This window comes from Triturus cristatus, chromosome 12, assembly GCF_964204655.1.
Source record: "Triturus cristatus chromosome 12, aTriCri1.1, whole genome shotgun sequence".
Classification (NCBI taxonomy): Eukaryota; Metazoa; Chordata; class Amphibia; order Caudata; family Salamandridae; genus Triturus; species Triturus cristatus.
The window spans coordinates 644272361-644293293 of NC_140595.1; the positions used below are offsets into that span (position 1 = coordinate 644272361).

The window sequence follows — 20933 nt, forward strand, 5'->3', positions numbered from 1 at the left end:
GTTTAGAAACCACAGCCAGGGGGTGCCGAACCCCAATGCTGTGTAGTCTTATTTTACCTGTTCCTTTCGAACCAAAAACACCCTTGGCAAAAATGCCCAAATCAGCCCCTCTGTGGTCCTCTGCTCACTCTGTTTCTTATAATGCATCATTTTTATCCCTCCTTCGTCCTGTCTGATCTCTTGCTCTCCATCCATCTCTCCCTTATTTTATTCTCTCTCTCTCTTGAAGTGCCCTGTGCTTGCTGTAATTAACCTCTGAGAGCTGTGGGAAGAGTCTGTCACCAGTAGCGTCCCAGGGTTTTCAGATCTGGCCTCCAATGACTGCATCCCACTGGGGAAACGCCCAGTAGATTAAAGAGCCAGTCCAGTGCTGGTGTCCTCTTGAATCCAATGCCAGACACTCCTGCTCCTTTACCTCCCTCTTGCAGGTCATTTTTCTACCCTGCATTCTCTTTCTCACATGTTTTACATTTTCCCATCTTCTTTCTTTCTACCTTGTGTATTTTTCACTCTTTCTTTATGTCAGTCCTATTTTGAAAAATATGAGCTGGTTCCCAAAAATGAGTGCTGATGAGGCCCATCTGCAACCACCGGCTCAAATTAAACACTGCCTGCAACCCCTTAATGCATACACTTTACACCTACTTATGGCAGGTGAAAAATGTTTTTTTTTTTGTTGCTGAATTATGGGAAAACAGTTTTTAAAAGGAACTGGTAACTCCGGGTCTCATCAGTAATTCCCCATTTTAGTGAAAAACCTTGTAACGACTGGAATTTGGTGTAGAGATTCTGGCTGGGCAGGAACACTGTTTAAGCTGTCATGGGCCTGCAAGACCCAATTGTGCCTTCAAAGGAATCTTGACATCTATAGAAGTCCGGTGAAGAACCACTGGCTTGGTAGGACCTCAGAGGAAGGGAATTTAACCTCCACAAGGGCTATCTTTATCTGCAGCCAGCTTTTGTGATGAAGCACTGCACTGCCTGTGGTGGGGTGAGCCCAGCTCATCCCATAACCACTCATTACGGCACATGCAGGGGTAGTCGTCTCTCCTACTAGGTGGTGAGGGCTTCTGCTGGACCATGACAGACAATACGTCACCCATGTGGTTTGATGCTGAATTTGCTCTGTGCCCCTTAGCATCAGTAGTTCTGGAAGCCACAAAGCCAGTCCAAGAACACAACTCGAAGAACTTCATTTTGAATGCTCGAACAACTATCCCCCTGTCTTAGTCATGAATGGAATGGGAACAGCAAAAATTGTGAAGCATACAATATTTTTTTATTTTTTATTTCAGAATCTGGATAGGAAACTCTGATTGTGGCCGAATGTTTCTCAGAATATCAGAAAGAATACCTACCTAGTGCATAGTTTGTCTAAATGCTCTTGGGACAGCAGGAGTGTAGCTGGTTTAGTGGACCAGGGTGCCCCATTGCTCTGGAACTAAGGCTGTCTTTTACTACTCGACGGCCATTTTCCTATCTTCCTTTAGGGACAATGGCACTCTAAATGCTAACAGTATCTTCTCCTCTACTGTTCCACGGTCAAACAATTTCCCAGATGCTTAATTTGGAAAGAAAAGTGCACAGTCCCAAACTTTTTTTTAGGTCCCGCCTGGCGTTGCAGCGCAAAGCGCTGCTCGCTGGGCGAGAGATTTTGTAGGAGAGTAGATTTGAGAAGGGGACTTGAAGCCCCGCCCCTCATTTTCATTGGCTGGCATTTATGCTAAACGGTGGCCTGCCATTGGAAATGAGGGTTTTTTGGTAACGCACTTTCGCCTTTTCCTCCGGCCGATCGGGACTGGCTCGTTTGCTTTGCGGCTGTCACAAAGCACTTTCGTATCTTTATGGGGCCATGTGTTTCTAATTAGGGTGAAGGACCGCACTGCCACCGACCTCTCGAAGGAAATCTTGGTTTCGTCAAGACCACGCTAATTAGAAACACATGGCCCCATAAAGATAACAGATTGATGCTTGTTTTTTTTTAGTTCTGTGCAAAAGTATGTGTTTGTTGGAAGAGGAGAATTCAGTACAACAGAAAACACAAAGCAACACTGAGAAGCCAAATTAGTTATATTACTGTCATGGTTTAATGGTTTCCCTCGTGTGTATATATATTTGCTTGTTTTGTAGGCGGCCTGGAAATCCTCTTCCTTGACCCTTGAAGGAAAGCGTCGCTCGCTGCCTCGCTTGACACTGGGCTAGACAGAGAATGTGCACTCTGTCTGTTTGGGACTGTGCATAGTTCACAGCCCGGCCGCACCGTATTCCTTACCTGTTTGCTCTATAGAAGGGCCCTAGAAGAAAGTAATTTTTTCCTCGGACGCACAGTATCTGGGAGGGCGCGGCTTAAATGAAGGATGACTGAATAAGCTCACGGTGAGAAGACAGCGTGGTTTAGTGGCGTGGCAGTCCACGGCTATCAACTCTGCTTATTTGCATTCGTTTAGGACCCAGCGCTGCATGCAGAGGTTTTTATAGCTATCTCATCTGCACTTTATCGGCACTCAATGGCACTACTACAAGCACCGGTGCAAAAAAGTGCCTTTTAATTTGCACAATTTATTTCTGCTTATGTCATACGGAATAGTGTTAACACTTTTTCTTTCAAACTGAAATTGTGCACCAGAAAATGCCGGACAAATTGCATTACATTATTTTGCTTTGTTTACAGTAAGAAACACTTAACCATGATATAGAAAATTTTAAATGTGAAATCAGCACTTTCAACAAGCTGCTTTCCTTTTATTTAGCTAACAAACCGCAAAAAAGCACAACATCTTTATGGTATGTTTTAAGACTACTCATTGGGCAGGATTTAAACTGTTACACACTTCTATTGCACGTGTGGAATTATTTCTTATTAACAGTAACGCCTAGCTCTGACGCAGAATCTAACGGGGGGCACCAAAGATTTTTCACACGTCACCGGCTTTGATAGGGTGATGGCGTGTTGCCATTTTAGGCTGACCCGACCTCGGGGATGAAGTACACTGTTCTCTGCAGCATGCACAATAACCCGCTGCGTAAGGGTGGGTTATCTGTTAAAGGGGCCGATACATGGGACTCAGCCTTCAGGCGGCACCTGGGAGAAGGCCTTTCTGCAGAAACACTACTGCAAGCTTTCAGACACGTGATCTCACCTCTGCATCTTGGGTCCACGTTTCTCCCATTTTGCTAGCGTTTCTAAATATGAAACATCATATTTTTCATTTAATAGCCAGACCCTAGGGTACATACGCAAGTAGTGTAACAACAGGCGCTTCTGGGCGCGTTTTACCCACCTCGGAAGCATACAAGGTTTCGGATGGAGTTGGAAACTATGATGTAGTTTACTCACCGATCGCTGCAGCGCAACCATCGACCCAGTGAGCTATCTTTCCACAAGAGCATGCACGGCACGCCATACAAGCATTTTGTGGAACCACCAAGCAGTAAGTGGCCACGATCCCCTACCGAGTCTACTCCAGTGAGATCACGTTCCTCATCCTGTGCCGTGCGACGCTAGTCACACGGTGTGTGTTATTGTGACAACGACCACAATGCTGGAAATGCCCCTGTTCCTTCTGCCTCTGCCCTGGCATTGTCTTATACCGCTCGGTGCAGATCCTGATAGCATATTCGGCTCCCGGGCTCACACAAATTGCCCTATGTGCTGCCTGGCTCCGCCCATCGTGGCATTTCTAAGCACACAAACAAACAGGGAATGGCTTCTTTCCGCTCCTTCACTTTTCCTCGCACACTCCACTACTTCCCCGTGTTACTTTCACAATACACCCACCCTTCTTTCTCTTCAGAACACTGAAAATGCGACTGCAAACATTTCACGACGTCACATGTACCACCTCCACCTTTCATTGTATTTACGTTTACAAAGGAGACAGTAGGTCACTCTGTATGTGTATGATGGTAATAAGCGTTGTGTGCGTAGTGTAGCCACGTGGATACTGACTCCTGCGCAATTTGTATCATGTGCTCAGTGCAGCCAGACACAACTGTAAACAACGCATCGTTTAAAGTTTTCCCTTAGTACAGTCAGACATAGACAGCACACACTGGACTATGTGTCACGCTTAGAGCACCAGACATACGCCTAAATACTGCACTGTTTGTATCTTGTTTAGTGCAGACACAAAAAGACATCTGTAAATAGCGCTCTATGTTTATGATATGCTCAGTGCAGACAGACAGAGGCAGCAAACATTTCACTAGGTGTTGCCTGTGCAGGGTTACCAGACATATGCACTGTAAAAACTACACTATTTTATAATGTGCCTAGTTTAGACACACAAATAATACACACTGCAATTTGAGCATCATATGCACAATGCAGCCAGACACCTGAACATAACCTATAAATACTGCACTGCGTGTATGATGTGCTAAAGGGACATGTAGACAGCCTCCAACCAATGCAAGATGTTTATCATGTACATGGTGCAACCTGACACACACACACGCAAACTATAACACTGCATTAGTTCTATCATATGTTTTGAAGTTAGACACAAACTGTAAACAATGCATAAATTGCATTACGTGTTTAATTCAGACAGACACACATACATCCTGTAAAAGAATTGCCATTGGTATTATGTGCCCGGATTCGCACTGGAATAGAACATGGGCCTGGGCACCACAGAAAACAAGCATTTGCAATGCAATAGGTCTCGCATTTACGCGAGTTTAAGCTATTGGCATTGTAAATGACAATGCCTTTTATTTATGTTTTAAAAACGAAAACAAAAATAAAAGGCATTGTCATTTACAATGTCAATAGCTCAAACTCGCATAAATGCGAGACCTATTGCATTACAAATGCTTGTTTATAGAAGCAAGGGCTGTCAAATACAAAGGCGGCCTAGTCTTGACCCCACTTAATTTTTCTTTCTTCTGTCACCCTACTTCCTGCCTCTTTATCTCACTCTTGCAGGCGCTTTTTATCCCTGCTTTCTCCCTTTGGCACTGTTTTCCTTTCTCCTTCTCCTTCTTTATCCATTTCCCGCCTTTATCCCTCTTAATCTAGATCAAAAGCACAAGCAGTTGCTAAAATTAGTCAGTGGGTTTTGCCCTTTACAGGTCTAGATTCCTATATCTAATGCATCAAACCTGTGTCACTCTCTCATTGGTAGAAAAGTTGCCCAAACAGAGCCTGCATATTAAAGGTATTTCAAGGCGTGACCACACTGAGAGGCTGGGTATGTGCCTAGGGAATGAGGATTGAGGTACCATTTGGATGCAGGGACGAAGCTCCCAGAGATGTTAATTCATTACATCATTCAAAGTATCAGAAGCCGCATCACCTGACCTTTGCTACCCTGAGGAAAACAGAGGATTTAATGTCAAATGCCCTTGAACTCAAATGGCAGAGATATTACATGCTTTACTTTTATACAATATTGGAAATTTTAGGCTGGAAAATATCAATAAACAGTGATTGATGAGAGGCACAGGTGGCAAATGCTGAATACATAAAGTAAAATATCTGCTTGCAGCGCAGTATGAACCTCGATGTGGCCCAAATCTAAAGCTTTCACAAGCCTAAGGATTTGAGCCAAGGAATATTCGGGAAATACAGATGGTGCAAACACCTGAAAAACTGGTTTGATCTTTAAAGCCAATGAATCCAATTTACACCATAAAATGGAACAGATGTGTGTGTTACCAATGGACGCCTGGGGTGTGGAGAGGAAAAAAACATGCATTGGATAAAAACAGCCAAAATACCCGCCAAATAGCTCAGAATCCCATAAAATGATTTCAAGTGGAGAGATTACTTTTCACTGAGTCCTGGACAGAAATTAGGGCACTGGGTCATGAGACTCAATTCGGTTTTTAGGAAAATCTGAGAACAGACACTTGGAAAGTGCATTGTACAATATATCACTACACAAGGCTGAATGAGATAGCCAAGTCTTTAATTGGGTGGGTATTACTCCATCACTTCACTTCCAGTGTCTAAAACAGGGTACGCTTATGCATCCATGGGTCATCCTCCTTCCCAAGCCAGACAGCACGCCTTTCAGTGTCTGTGTTACTACCTCTTGGGATCAATGTTAATGCTCTTCTAAGTACCAACACATGATCTCAAGCCTGACTACTATTTGGATATATAGCGTCTTGTTTACATGCAGTGGGTCTTTTGCTAATGCAGATAGGACCAACTTTCCTCTTTTTCTTATTCTCATTAAAGCCAATCCTTTCCTGCATGAGCATTACACTGCTTGGCATGCATTGTGTTGTTGGCTTTACACTACAATATGCTCATGCAACTAGTGATTTGCTATTGGTGAATGTTCAGTGGTCCTCTCCTGTGACCAGACAGATGACCCAATTCTCACCGCCATATTGCTCCAGAATTTATTCTATTCACACCACTATATTGTTGCAGGGATTGTAGGAACTGTTCACCGGACAGATCATGTGCCACCATATTTGTCAAGGGATAGTATGTACTGTTCACCGGACCGAACAAGCATCATATTAGTTTGGGACTGTACACGTTACTCCCCATCGAACTAGGCGCCAGCACCATAATGTTTTTGGGCACTGTTAGAACAGTTCCTCAGTTGGAGTATGCACTAACATCATATTGGTTTAGGGATTATAGATGCTGTTCATTCCTTGGGAACAGCATCACCGCCATGTTGGTCTGGGAACTGTAATACTTATATCCCAGTTGGGCCAGGGCAATATTGATTCAGACTCTTGAGCTGTTCCTTTGTGACATGTACGTCACCAGCTTATTGGATCACAGGAATACAAGCTATTCACAATTATCTATTAGCAATTATCTATTAGCAATTACAAGAGTTATTCCTCATTCTGGATTGGCACCCCTGTCATATTGTCTGGGGAATAGAATAGTTTACCGCGCCATTCCTAGGGGCGGCGAGAGGTTAGTTTGAGGCCGTGGGTGGAGTTTAATCTTAAAACTTGCTTCTAGGTGGACAATCTCTTCTATTCGCTGTTATGACATTGAACATCACTTCATGAAACATGCGCTAATATTGTGAGACTTTTTGGTTAAAAGGCTGCTTCTGTCCCATATTTATCCCTCAGAGGATCTTCCCGCGCCATTAGAGATCACTGCATCCCAATGCGCCCCGTCCTCTCGCTCGGTGACTCTATTTTTGCCTTTGACCCTGTACGGCACTTCACGGCCTGTTGGCTAGGGCTGCACTATACATACAGATAGGACAGCGCCTAGAGACCCTCACGGGTTATTAGCCGCGCTACACAAATCCAAGTATTATTATTATTATACATCCGTACATACCATTCCCGCAAGCTGTTTAAATTTACTGTTCTGCTGTTCTTTTTGAGAGAACATGGTCATTTCTCCACTTGTGTTAGCATCTTGGTTATTGGTCCAGCCTGCATCTCCTGCTCTTGGTATTTTCAGGCAAGCTCTCAAGCAGCGGTGCTGTGGGCTCTGATGCAAGAAAGGAAAAAGGGTTCACCTTGCTTCCCCCGCCAGATATGGAAAAACGCTCTAATTGGGATGAGGTGTGCCCCGGTGCCACTTCACCTGCTGCACTAGTGATAGCTACGGCCCTACGGCCCTACGCGCTAGACTTGACTCTTGTGCCTAGGCAGTTCAAGGGGATTCACGGAGCTGTCAGTCGTGCATCGTTTCCAGTCTCCAGTCATGCATATGGATCCCCTGGGGATGAGGACGTGGTCTATAAACTACATTGTTGACTCTGGAATTAGCGAGCACGAGTTCGAATCCCAGCTTCCTCATGTGGTCAACATGTGTTATCTTAGACAAAACACTTTTTCGTCCAATGTTTCCGTGCCTATTTCTGCCAAAAGTTTAACCATTAACAAGCAAGCTAAACAACACGAGTTATTTGCATCCAATACACAACGGGATGCATTTGCAGCCTGATGTTTCACAACATCTTTAACCTGATCTGCCTCCATATTACATGCTCCAGTGAGCGGAGTGAGTCATTTTTGATGTTACTTTATTTTGAGAATAGAACCATGTGTTCATAAAAATGCTTCCATTAAAGTGCAGAAGCATTTGAAGTCCATCTCGCCTGCTCTCTGTGGGTCACTGGAAGCCCCTACACTACAGTTACCACTTTAGAAGCAATTTTCATTAGTTCAATAAAAATTTATTAAAACATGAAGGTTTAGGACCTTGATATTCAAGCAGCAAATGGAAGAACATATGGGCCCCGGATCAACAATGTTTTCTTTCCAAGAGGGTGAGTTTGGCACATTGACCAATGATAAGTCGACTCTTCATTTGAGTCAACACATCTTGCTAGGCACCGAGAACACGGACGCGGCAGCATCTCCGCGGTCGAGCAATTTGGCCTCCAGCTTGTTTGGGAAGCTTGACACTGGGCCCAAATGTCTGCAGTCGGTTTGTCGAAGAGGGACGTCACCTAATTCATCGAAGAGTTGCTTCTGATGTAAGGAGAACTGTTCTGGATGAAGCATTGTTGGATCCTGGATAATGTATCCTGAAACTGGACTAAAGCACCAAGCCCAAGCAGAGGCTTGTAGATACTGACAGGAGCGAAAGTTCATCATTATTCGAAGCATGGGGTGAACTGTGCTCACACCCTGTACCCGGAGAGCTGCATCGAAATGGCGTCCTGCACCGAGCCAGACTGGGCAGCTGGAAACTTGGGCTGTTCCCTGTAAGATGATGCTTATAAAAGTCTGTTCGGGCAGGGGTAGTGTCAATAACGTTTCAATAAGTCATGCCACAATGCTTGTCCCACAAACTGGGTGTTGGAAACATCCGTCTCCCTCGTGCAGTGCTCCCATCGGTTACTACATGTCTGTAGTGGACTTGCTGGTGTTAAAATCTCCCCGATTACGAAAGTGGACACTAACCAGGATCTCTGCCCCACCCATAAACACATCCACGGTACAGTGCCTTGCCTCATGAGCCGTCCTACACTCATCCAACAAAGTCCTACTCCAGGTCTCCCAAATGCACTGACCTCGAACAGGAAAGATGAATACAAGGACTTTGATGGTGGACCATCTTCCCTATATCGACCAACACTCAGAATAATCACCTTATAGTGCCTTTCCGAAGTCCACCGATGGATCAATCTCTCCTCACTAAAATTGAACGGGTCCAAGACTGAGATCCTCCTGATGGGCCACAATGGGCCCTCTATACCATCTCACCTTTGGCCTAAGTGCCTAGGGGACCCTCCCGCACCCAAGGAAGAGGTCAAGAGCCTTGGTGTGTGGATTGAGAAGGACATGAGTTTTAAAACCCGGGCAAAAAGAACCGCAGGGACATGCTTTGGGCTACTTAGAGCCTGCAGGAAGATCTTTCCCCTGCTCCCGGATACCGCAAGGAGGCTCCTCATTCAGGGTCTAATCCTGGCAAGATTAGACTACTGTAACGTTATATACTTGGGAGCCCCTGAAGCCACCCTGAACTCACTGCAAAAAGTCCAAAACGCCGCAGCCCGCCTACTTACGGGCACACCCGGAAGATCCTCCGCCAGGCCGGCCCTCAACTCTCTCCACTGGCTCCCAGTCAGAGAAAGGGTCGTTTTCAAGGCCCTCTGTCTGGCCCAAAAAACCCTCAACAACAACGGTCCCCCACTTCTGAGAGAACTTCTAATCCCATACAAAGCAGAGAGAAATCTCCGGTCCAATACAGAAAATCTCATTGTAGTCCCTAGAGTGAGGAAAGCCAAGACCGGTGGCCGTCGTTTTTCGGTTCACACGGCCAAACGATGGAACCATTTACCCCGAAAACTCAGGACAGAACCGAACTATCTCCAGTTCAGAAAAACCTTAAAGACCCTCCTTTTCCCGCAAATATAATCTCACTAGTTGGCTAAAACCCCTGGAGAAGCAGATCAGCGCTGGGATGCTCTTCGGAGTTACTACGCGCTTTACAAAAATCATTAAATAAATAAAATAATAAAAACCTCAAGGCCTACCATTTCTGATCTCGCTGCACGCCCACTGCTCCAAACCAGAAGTGAAGTACTTCACATTGCTCTGTGATACGTGACATCAATCCATCTATTTATGGCACCACTCTGGAACCTCTGCTCCATCCCGGCTATCCATGCTTGTCATCCATTCCTGAAATCCATCTTCTCCACTCAAATATCCATTCCTTCACTCTGTTTCTACAGCTAGTTCCTGGAATCCATCCATTTCTCCAGCACATTCCTCTTCTCAGTCTTTTCCTGTAACCATCGGCAACCCGTTCCTTCAATCCATAAAGTCTTCCAATCCATTTCTCTATTCAGTTCCAAGAAGCCACTCAATCCACTGAGTTCTCTAATCAATTCCTCTAATTTATCCTTCCAATTCATTCACTCATTATGTGTGTACATTCAGTCCATGAATTCATCCATGCAGGCCACTCATTCATCTGGTGCATCCATACAACGGGTCCCCATTTGGCCCCATAGGTCCAGAGAGTTGGTTTTAATGACACTGGATAGTTTGTTAGAATCAGCAGTTACGTCACTCTATGAATACTTGGAGCCAACCCTTCCTCCCCTGGAAGTGTAAACTGAGTGCACCTCCTTGACTTGTGCAGAGGTTTGTCACTGGAACAGCTGGTTTATTCTGCTGGACGGGTATTCAGGCGGATTTTTAATGTAAGTTGGCGAAGTGCTGTGACAGACAGGACCTGCTTTAATTTCACAATGTGTCCCACTGTCATATGCATGGAGCTGTACTCCATTGTCATTCCAATGTGCCGTGCTATTGGATGCATGGAGGGATGCTGTAGTGACGTCACAGTACACGCTGCTATCGTATCCATAGAGCCGCCATCTAGTTGCATCACAATGCGCCCTGGCATCGGATATGTATAGTGATATTCCAGTGGCATCAAAACGAGGCCAAGTACCACATTCCTGAGGTGAATATCCCAATGCGTCGCGTTGCACCCTGTTATTAGATGAATGTATTGGTAACTCCTACGGCGTCAACATGTGCCCAACTATTGTATGCGTGGAGCCTTAATCCCATTGTGTCACTTTGCACCCTGTTATTATTGAATGCATGTATTGATACTCCAGTGGAATTAAGATGTGCCCAACTATCAGAGGCATGGAGCAACATTTATATTGCACCCTGTCATTGAATGCATGTATTGATACTCTTATGGCATCACAATGTGCACAAGTGTCACAGGCATGGAATCATATTCCCATTGCATCGTGTTGCACCCTGTTATTGGATGCATGTGGCGACACGCCATCAAAATGTGCACAAATATCGCATGCGTGGAATGATAGACCCGCTGCATCATGTTGCTCCCGCTATCAGATGTATGAGCAGTATTCCAGTGGTATCATATTGCACGATGCTGTTGGATGCACGCAGTGACATTCCAGTGACATGACACTGCATCCTGCTATTGGATGCATGGAGTGACATTCCAGCAACATTACATTGGACCCTGGTATTGGATGCATGCAGAGACATTCCAGTGGCATCAGATTGCACCATGCTGTTGGATGCATGCAGTGACATTCCAGTGGCATCAGATTGCACCATGCTGTTGGATGCATGCAGTGACATTTGAGTGGCATAAGATTGCACCATGCTGTTGGATGCATGCAGTGACCTTTAAGTGGCATAAGATTGCACCATGTTGTTGGATGCATGCAGTGACCTTCAAGTGGCATAATATTGCACCATGCTGTTGGATGCATGCAGTGACATCCCAGTGGCACAAGGTTGCACTATGCTGTTGGATGCATGCAGTGACATTCCAGTGACATCAGATTTCACCAAGCTGTTGGATGCATGCACTGGTATTCCAGTGACATGACACTGCACCCTGCTGATGGATGCATGGAGCGACAAACAAGTGGCATCACATTGCACCCTGCTATTAGACACTTGAAGTGACATTGCATTTCATCCTACTGCACCCTGCTATTGGCTTGCGTGGAGTGACATTCTATTGGCATCGGATTGCACCATGCTATTGGCTTGCGTGGAGTGACATTCTATTGGCATCGGATTGCACCATGCTATTGGATGCATGCAGTGACATCACACTGCACTCTGCTATTGGCTGTATGGAGTGACATTCCAGTGGCATCAGATGGCACTATGCTATTGGATGCATGCAGTGACACCACACTGCATTTTGCTATTGGCTGCCTGGAGTGACATTCCAGTGGCATCAGATGGCACTGTGCTATTGGATGCATGCAGTGACATTCTAGTGACCTCACATTGCACTCTGCTGTTGAATGCTTTGATCAGTACTCCACTGCCCTGATGTTGGATGCATGCAGTGAATTCCAGTGGCATCACTTTGCACCCTGTTGTCGAATGCACTGATCAGTACTCCACTGCCCTTCTGATGCATGTGGGGAAATATACCCCAGGGGCATCAGAATGCGTCCTACCATGGAATGTGCTGATACTCCTGTCCTATTATCAGCTAAGTGTAGGGATACTCCAGTGGCTTCACTCTGCACATGGGTAACAGAGGGAGCATGCAGACGAGTGCCAAAGGATTCCTAGCAGCAAGAAGACAGCGTGCCACTCCCGCAGATCTCACTGGATACGAAGTACTTAGAATAAAGACGTCTTTCCCATAGATGCAGATGAGAGAAGCCAATTTTAGAGGTACAGATTGCACTTTACGAAAAAGCTTTTTGATGTGTAGTTCCAAATATAGCACTCCCCTGTTACCATGACCATATAAAGAAACAAAGTCCAACTGCAAACTGCAACTTCGAAGGCTGCCAAGAGATAGGCCATGCAAAGCGAGCGCTGTGTGGGAAGTGGGCTGAGGCCAGGCTCAGACATATGCCTCCACGGGCCCAGACCAAAGGCAGTGCGGGACTTAGAGGACATGGTTGATTAGAGAAGCTTTGTCAGGCTCCAATCACAGGCCACAGCTTTGATACCCGTGCCCCACACCGCTGCTCATGGCTGGTGCCAGGCTACGGGAGCTCTAAGCAAGGGAAGATCTTGTCCACAGAAAGGGACCTCGTTGGATTGAGGTAGCACCAGTTTGTTGCCTCACTAGGCAGTTGCCTTGCCCAGCACCAACCCTGCCTCTCTTCAGAGTCGATTCTCACCTGCCCCAGTTCTTCATTTCAGTAGGTTTGATGTCATATGGCCATGTCCGAACTGGGGTGGTGGAGTGAGATAAAGAATGATGATGGATTAAACCCAGATCAGTTGGCTGGGGGTGAGTGTTTGATTTGCTCAAACATTCCGTCCATCATCCCCTTTGGTATCGCCAGTCTCTCCCTTGCAGCTATTGCGCCCAAGTCCACCCTCTTGGCCTCCATAGCCCTGAGAACTATTTGACGTCATTGTTTTGGATTTTATGCAGTAGGTGAGGTTGTACACGTCCGACAGGAACAAGTGCAAACCTGGGCACACACCATGTACATGGGGGACAGATGGGGGCTAGAGCTCAGGGGGTGAGGCAGCTGGGTGACTCATGTAGGGCAGCAGTGCAGCTGTTTTACATTCTCGGTGGTTATTATAGATATGTTTAAAATCTGTTTTTAGGAATTATGCTTTATGAATTGCTTGTAGTGTTTCTACTGTGTGCTAGTAGTATGCAGTAGGGTGGAGTGGAGGTCTCGGGAGGCGAAGATTAAATGCCAGCTGCCAGTATTAAGTAGTGAATACTACAGTGGGTCGTTTCCGTGTTTACATTTCGAGATGTATGGCTATTGTTGATCTATGTTTTCAAACTGGTGTTTTTGGTTGGCTCAGGTGGAGACAGCAGAACCCGAGAAGCAAGGGTGCCATGTCTTGCTGTGTCCTCATGCCAGCCATGAGTCTTGCTGTCGCTTTCACTCCAGTTGTGGTGCGTGGAAGTCTTCTTTGTAGTCTTTATGTGGAAGTCTTGAAGTGGTCCAGGAGTTTCAGCATGATCCATATCCTGAGTCCGCCATATTAGAGGCCGTTGACCTTACGATGGCGGGTGTGTAGGAATTTTAGATGTTGTGACTCAGGCCCTGATTATGGATGGTCTGGAAAAGACCACCATCATTATTGTACCACATATATTCAGAAGGTCATCAATTGTACTGTATCAGCACAGCACCCAGTTAAGATTATTGTATGGAAAACAGGGTATAACATACAGATGTTGTGCTTCCCACATCCAAATCCGCATGGCCCATTATTGATTGAATTTTTCTTTCAATCAGTAAATATTAGATTCTTTATGCGTTTTAGTGCCATTTACGGTGTCATCTTAGTTTTTGCCTAGGACGCCTAAGTAGCCCCAAAAGTAACTTATTGCACTTCTGCTGGTGTTTTTTTACAGTGCTGTGATTAACTTACTTAATACTGTAGCTGCTAATTGTTAGATAAAAAATGTGTAGTGTTACTTACAAGTTAAATGAGTTAATATGTTTTCTATTTATACAACATGAATATCCTTTAAGTATTTTATTTTTCAACTACCATTTTATTTGATTTTAATCGAGTCAATAAACGTTTGAAGATAAGTGTTTCTTACTCTGGGGTCTCTTGGGTGAACAACGCATTGTGAAAAAACCCATATAAGAATGAAATAAAACCCAAGAACAAACCCTGCCCCTGAGCCTGCCTAAGGCTCTTGAAGTAAGGTGCAAAAAATATCACTTCTTCATTCAGAGCTGACTTCTTTCTTATGATTCGAAGGAAGAAGCGGGCCAGAGAGCCACTACGCCATTCCTTAAATGCCTTTTTCGAACCACAGTGGCCAGACACAAGAGACTACTTAGCGAGTCAGTGCATGGAGGGCAACACTGAATGAGCTCTGTGCTTCAGATGTTGACACATTCACTACAGCAACTTGAGCCTCACTCGATCACCCAATCAAGCAGAAGTAATCTTAATGAGCCGATCTCTTGGCTTTGTGGAAAATTTGATAATATATGATTTGGAGTAACACCTGTTTACTCAATCCCTCATAACTCAAGGAGAAAAATTGGTACAAAATGGACTTGCTCCATATTTTTTGCAAACCTCTCTGCAGCATAATCTACAATATTCAGGAAAGCATTATAGTCCATGCCATATAGTCGGCTAAGTATTTGCCACCACAACAACACACCCATATCCTTACACCATTCAACAAATCAACCATTCAGAAGAGATGTAGTTAATTTTCCCACACCCACATTGCTGTGCATCATACCCACATAATTGTCAAAAATGTCTCAAGACATAACATCCACCCGAGAAGGATCAATGGAAATTGTACATTCCAGGAGAATCAGAAACAGCACGGCAATCTCCTTCGACACCGGCATTCATGGACCCAATGATCCACACGGATCCATGTAAGAATTGAGCCATCCACCATTCAGTATACTACATTACTAAAAATACCGTAGACTATTGTAACCTCCCTGGCCAACATCGAATATAACTCACTCCTACAATAAATCAAATCAACCCAAACACAATGACAAAAGACCACGTCAACCCCTGTCCATGATTACCCCAAAACGTTAAATACCCCCCCGATTCTGAAGGTTCTATGGGACAATACAAATGGAAGTGAAGCACCACAGAAATAAATAAAAAGGTTCCCTGAGTAAACACTGTTAATATGGTTGCAATTGAATGCACAATCTCTGCTGTCTTCATGTTTATTCTAGTCTTCTCCTTCTTTGCTGTGGCACTCCGAGGCAGCCATTGGCGACATGTCGTGCTATATTGTATCTCATATAGTATAAACCACAGGGGGAGCCCATAAAAGCAGTTATTGTTTGTCAATAGGAGATATTTAAATGTGCTAAATTACTCAATGAAATGCTGCTTGCAATATATTGTAATCTATGATCAATATATTATTTGATCTGAGCCATTTCCTTGCCACGAAAATATAAATCGTGCATGAAGGGAAAGTCTCCAGTTCAGATACCAGTGCTTGAGCCGGTGATTCCCTGACATTGACGTTTTGGTCATTTACCTTCTCTTTGGAATTGTCCTGCCTTCATCAGAGCACTGTGGTCCAATTCCCTCTTTCTGCTGTTTTTCAGAGCTCCAGCATCTGTAGGACAGCGGTGCATGCCGGCGTCATCAATGATGCAACTGGAGGTTATGTAGACGTAATGCCTGTGGAAAAGAAGAACAACTACGTGGGCTCAAACAAGAATGGAGTGCGGTCGGAGAGGTAGAGTAATTTTATGTTATATTGCGTGATGGTTGTACAATATATTTGTTAAAATTGCAATAACTACCACAAGGGCAAAGAAGAAACTTAGTGAGAGGCAACTGCTGGACTCCGCGTAGACATTGTGACATTAGGGCTACGTACGAGGACTGAGTTTCTTTTGAAATACTAGTAGGTTGGATTATGTGTAAACAGCTTGCCCTGTATTGGTTTCTGAAGGCTTGTGGTTTGGACTTCATCGGATAAGAATAGCGTGCTTTGTGAATTCTTGTAGGATGGGTTTGATCAGCCTTAGGCTATTTTCTGAAGGGTAGTAGGATGGGGTTTAGGAGAACAGGTGAGTCCTCGGTTGATTTATTTGTATGTTAAATGTTTTGAGATATATATATATATATTCATCATGACAGCACCCAAACTACTCTGCAGCTTTAACATTATCTGGGCTAATAGGAGTTTGTGGCACGGAGAATGAAATTAAGCAGTAAGGTTATCTAACTGATGTAGAAAAATGTAAATGTTGCAAAACCTATATTCATCAGTTTGAGTAAGAAACAATTTTTTGGGGAAATATCCAAATGTTACAAATTATGTGGTAAATGCTGTAAATTCATAATTATGAGGTAAATACTGAAGCCCAATAATTGCTTAAACCCACTGACCTCGCAATTGCCCATTTGTTATCAGCAATTTGTTCAAGGAAGTTGCAATGGATGTCTATTATAAGCTACACTTGAAGGAAGCAGCTTTTTCAACCTACCTACCCCAAAATAAACTTGTAATATAGAGACTATGTAACTGGTATCATGTGGTCTTATACTGCTATCTCCAGATGTTACCAAAACTCCTCAAAGGCACATATCTATCTATCTATCTATCTATCTATATATATATATATATATATATATATATGTATATATATATATATATATATATATATATATATATATATATATATATATATATATATATATATATATATATATATATATATATATATATATATTCCTGTGGAAGGCAAACGCCGATACGCATCGAGTGTCCTTGTAAAATGCACTGTTGATGAATAATATAATTAAAAAAACTCAGATGACGTCCTATTTTTACCATGAGAGGAGGATCGAAGGGGTAAAACAATTTGACAGATATATATATTCACTGATAAAACAAAGTTTTTTTTTTATTTTTTTTATTTTATTTTAAATTTTGAAGAAAAAAAAACATACCCCCCGTGGTGGTGGGGGAGGGATTGGCAATATACAGTTCATACAAACAAATACCATATAAATATTACAAAGTTTAAGTGACGTTATAGCTAGGTATGGTAATATCTAACTTTGCATTAAAAATGTCTCAGAAATTCACTGACAAAACCAAAGGTTATAGTTAGGTGAAAATGTCAGTTTAAAGTGAAAAGAAAGCACTGAAATTCACCAGCTATAGTTATTTCAAGTAACTATAACTCACGGCCCTACCATGCACAGACTCGCCATCAATAATGTCATTTTTTTTTTTTTTTTTTTTGAAACCGTTTATTACAATCTCAAATAGTTACAAGTATGGGCCTACAACCGTCTGGCCGGCCGCTAGAGTAGCAGTAGCACATGACATACATACAGAAAAATCTCTTGGCGGTGCAAAAAGGGTAAATCAGGAGATATCAGTAGTGCAGGCCACATAACTCCAAACCAACAATACGGTTTCCTTTTGTCAAAACACAAAATAATGTCATTTTTAATGTCGTATTGATGTTATCAATATTGTGATACAAATGTCTTGAGTGATCTAATATGTGAGGCTATAAATAATGAGACCAGGCCCAGTGCCCAACCCCTCCCCCAACCCCCCACCCACTGCTCAGCCAATCCTGGACCCAACCTCCTGCCAGCAGCAGACCTCACCACCACCCACAGCTTTAAGCAGTGCGTGAAGCTCCGGGCCAACCATCCATACGCGGCTAACCCAGCAGAGACACTCACCCCTCCCCCTTTTTTGTGAATGGTTTTCTGGTCCAACGGGACTCTCGCAGGAGTCAGCGCAGCCCCTGCACTCTGTGGTACTCTCATGGGAGCAAGGGAGTCCAGGGATCACGGCAACCCATAAGACCATCTTGTAAAAGAATTTGGGCCAGGGGGTCAGGTTACCCTAATCCTGCCCCCTAATACCTTACTTTAAAAAATATATATATTTTCAGGACACATGCACTAAGTCCTCGTACCCTAAAATGGTGGCTGCAACATTTTTTCTCATATTGCCGCCAGCCAATCACAGCACTAGTTCCCGCAGAAATCATAGGAGCTTTTCGCTCCCACAGCAGCATCAGATCCCTGGCCGATCAGATCGCTCTATTATTTAAAGTTGCATACTGTTGTGCATTGTCATCCAGTTTGATGTTGGCTGTGTTAGTGCAGCATAGAAGTCAGAGTGTGGCCTGAATACGGGCAGGTAGTCCTGAAGGAGGCCAATGTTTATGAGCTGGAGCTGAGCGTTGGCTGCCTTTTAATGAATCTTACCAAAGAACAGTATAGGTGTGATGCCTATAGTATATGTTTAAAAGCCTCCCCAATCAATTAAGGTTGTGATGACAACACAAGATCTTCACCCCTTGAATTAATTTCGTTACTTGCTTCAGAAACTTTTCCAGTTTCCTAATTGAACACACTGTGCTGTTTGTGGTCTCTCTCTAGCTTTATTTAGGTTTTAGAGTCTTACGTTCGGTGATGCCACCCAGTAGACTGCGGTCATGGATTCTGCTGGCTTCTCTTCAAGTGCACAGTTGTACATTCGTAGAGTAAGCCAGCCCCAGCGCAGAGTGTATGAAATGTTGTGGTGTTCCTGGAAAGACCACATCTGCCATGTGTGGTAGAACCAGATTCCACAAACAAGAGGAAGCAGAAATCTCAGAAAAGAATACACACATGAATATGAGTTAGAAACCACAAATGCAGTGGTGCAACGAAGCTTCAGGGGTCCCCTTGCAAAGTGTAGAGAGGCCCCACTCTGGACTCAGTCAAAAAGTCTCAGGCAGGGTACTGTGCTGAGGGGGCCCCATGGAGCTCAGCCCCCCCCCGCATCGTGGGGGCTGCGGAAGCTATGTTACCACACTGCACAAATGCACAATTGTGTTGCAAGATACACAAACATGCATCATATACTCACTTCCACAGATGCACTCACACGTACACAACCACTCCCACACACACGTATGCTTCATTTTGGGGCACAGCAGTAACTCAGTTGTTCCTAATTAACGGTAGTGGAAAATAAACATTGGTAAAACCAATAGGTCTCGTTGGCTTTGCTAATCATTTTAGTTATGCTGCACAGCATCGATGATACTGCGTAGCATGGCTAATAAACAGGAATAATAGCCTGTGCTGGTGGTTGTGTCATTTTGTCAACTAAAACCACCACCAAAGAGCAAGAAAATAAGAATGAAAAAGCAAAAAGCCGATGGAGTTGCTTTCCAGGTCAACCATAGACATGTCCCTATTAGGTCTTTCCCCCACCATACAGCTGTGCCGTCTGTTGGGCTTCGACCTAATGAACCTTATTTTCCAAGCCTACTGAAACCCTGGAGCATTTCACTGAGAAAGGGCTTCCAAACTGGTTCACATCACGCTCTTCTGAGAATCGAGGAGTCCTGGCACCAGCTGTGTGGTACGACAGCCATTTCTGTCCCGCTCTCTAGGCTCTGGGAATCTGCATTGTTTTTTCATTTCAAAGCAGAGAAAATATTTTCTTTTTAATAATTTAAAAACTGTAAATCTTAGAGTATGTCCCAAACTATTACTTCAATTTTTCGAGAAAGATCTCTTTATTGCATAGCGGGCCTTCAACTTCATGTGTTGGAAACATAGAAATGAATCATACATTAGTCACAAAGGATTAATTGTGCACAATACTGGAATATATTTTATGACTGTAAAGAGCTGTGAAGAAAAAGCTTTTAGAGTAAACTGTCTTCCAGCTTCCTGAATTTATTGGTTTGTGAAACCGAAGCTCTGTGTACGCACAAAGTGACGTACTGGGAGACGACATGGCAGGTTCGCGAATGTAGTTTTTGATATTGTATGACAGAGTTATGATTTGCATCCCAAGATGCATATACTTTTACACCCTTCCTATAGTCTTTCATGGGCCGGCTTGTGTTATCCTGGCTGAATCACTGCATAATTGTTGCTCAAGTCTTTTATCTCTAACACTAAGGGACTCACCCAGGATATCTGGACAAACTGGAATTCTCATGTCCAGGAAATGGTATCGAAGACTAACGTGGGAGAGAGCAGATGTAGAATTGCTCAATGTGAAATTATGATTTTACGGAAAGTATTATGGGTTTTATGAAAGCAGGTGGGCTTAAGGAGAGTAAGTCATATGCTAGACTCTACATTAACCCAACAACAAGCCTATCTGGCTGCAAATTTAATTTCTATAAATACAAGTCCATCTACGGGTGACAGCATCCTAATACCAATTTTGTTGGACACCACCACAAGCGGCATTAGAGTGTTTGGAACAAGAGAAAAGGGACATACACACAGGTACTAGGGGAAGACAGACCTTTCCACATGGCACATTGTAAAAATCGCTACCCCACAACCAAGATCCCCATAATCTTTAAGAAAAAAAATATCTAAAACAAAATACCTAAGAAATCATATTCCAAACTGTTTTGAGGGAATGGACTAGACATGACTTGCACAGGTATGTGGGATTGAAGGCCTCCTCGAAATAAGATGCGCTGTGTGGACAAACAATAAAAAGAATATTCGAAATTGTCAGTTTTCTATCCATGCTTTCACCTTGTTTGTGCTTAGCT

The 20933-nt window shown here is 43.8% G+C and overlaps 1 protein-coding gene across 1 annotated transcript in view; it reads left to right on the forward strand.

Annotated features, from left to right (window-relative positions):
* The window catches only part of CRISPLD2 (cysteine rich secretory protein LCCL domain containing 2), a 143577-nt gene that overhangs the window by 98389 nt on the left and 24255 nt on the right, over window positions 1-20933 (forward strand). Inside the window, exon 14 of the mRNA XM_085638618.1 lies at window positions 15981-16114. Within this exon, the coding sequence (XP_085494744.1) occupies window positions 15981-16114 (134 nt within the window). The remainder of the gene's footprint in view (window positions 1-15980; window positions 16115-20933) is intronic.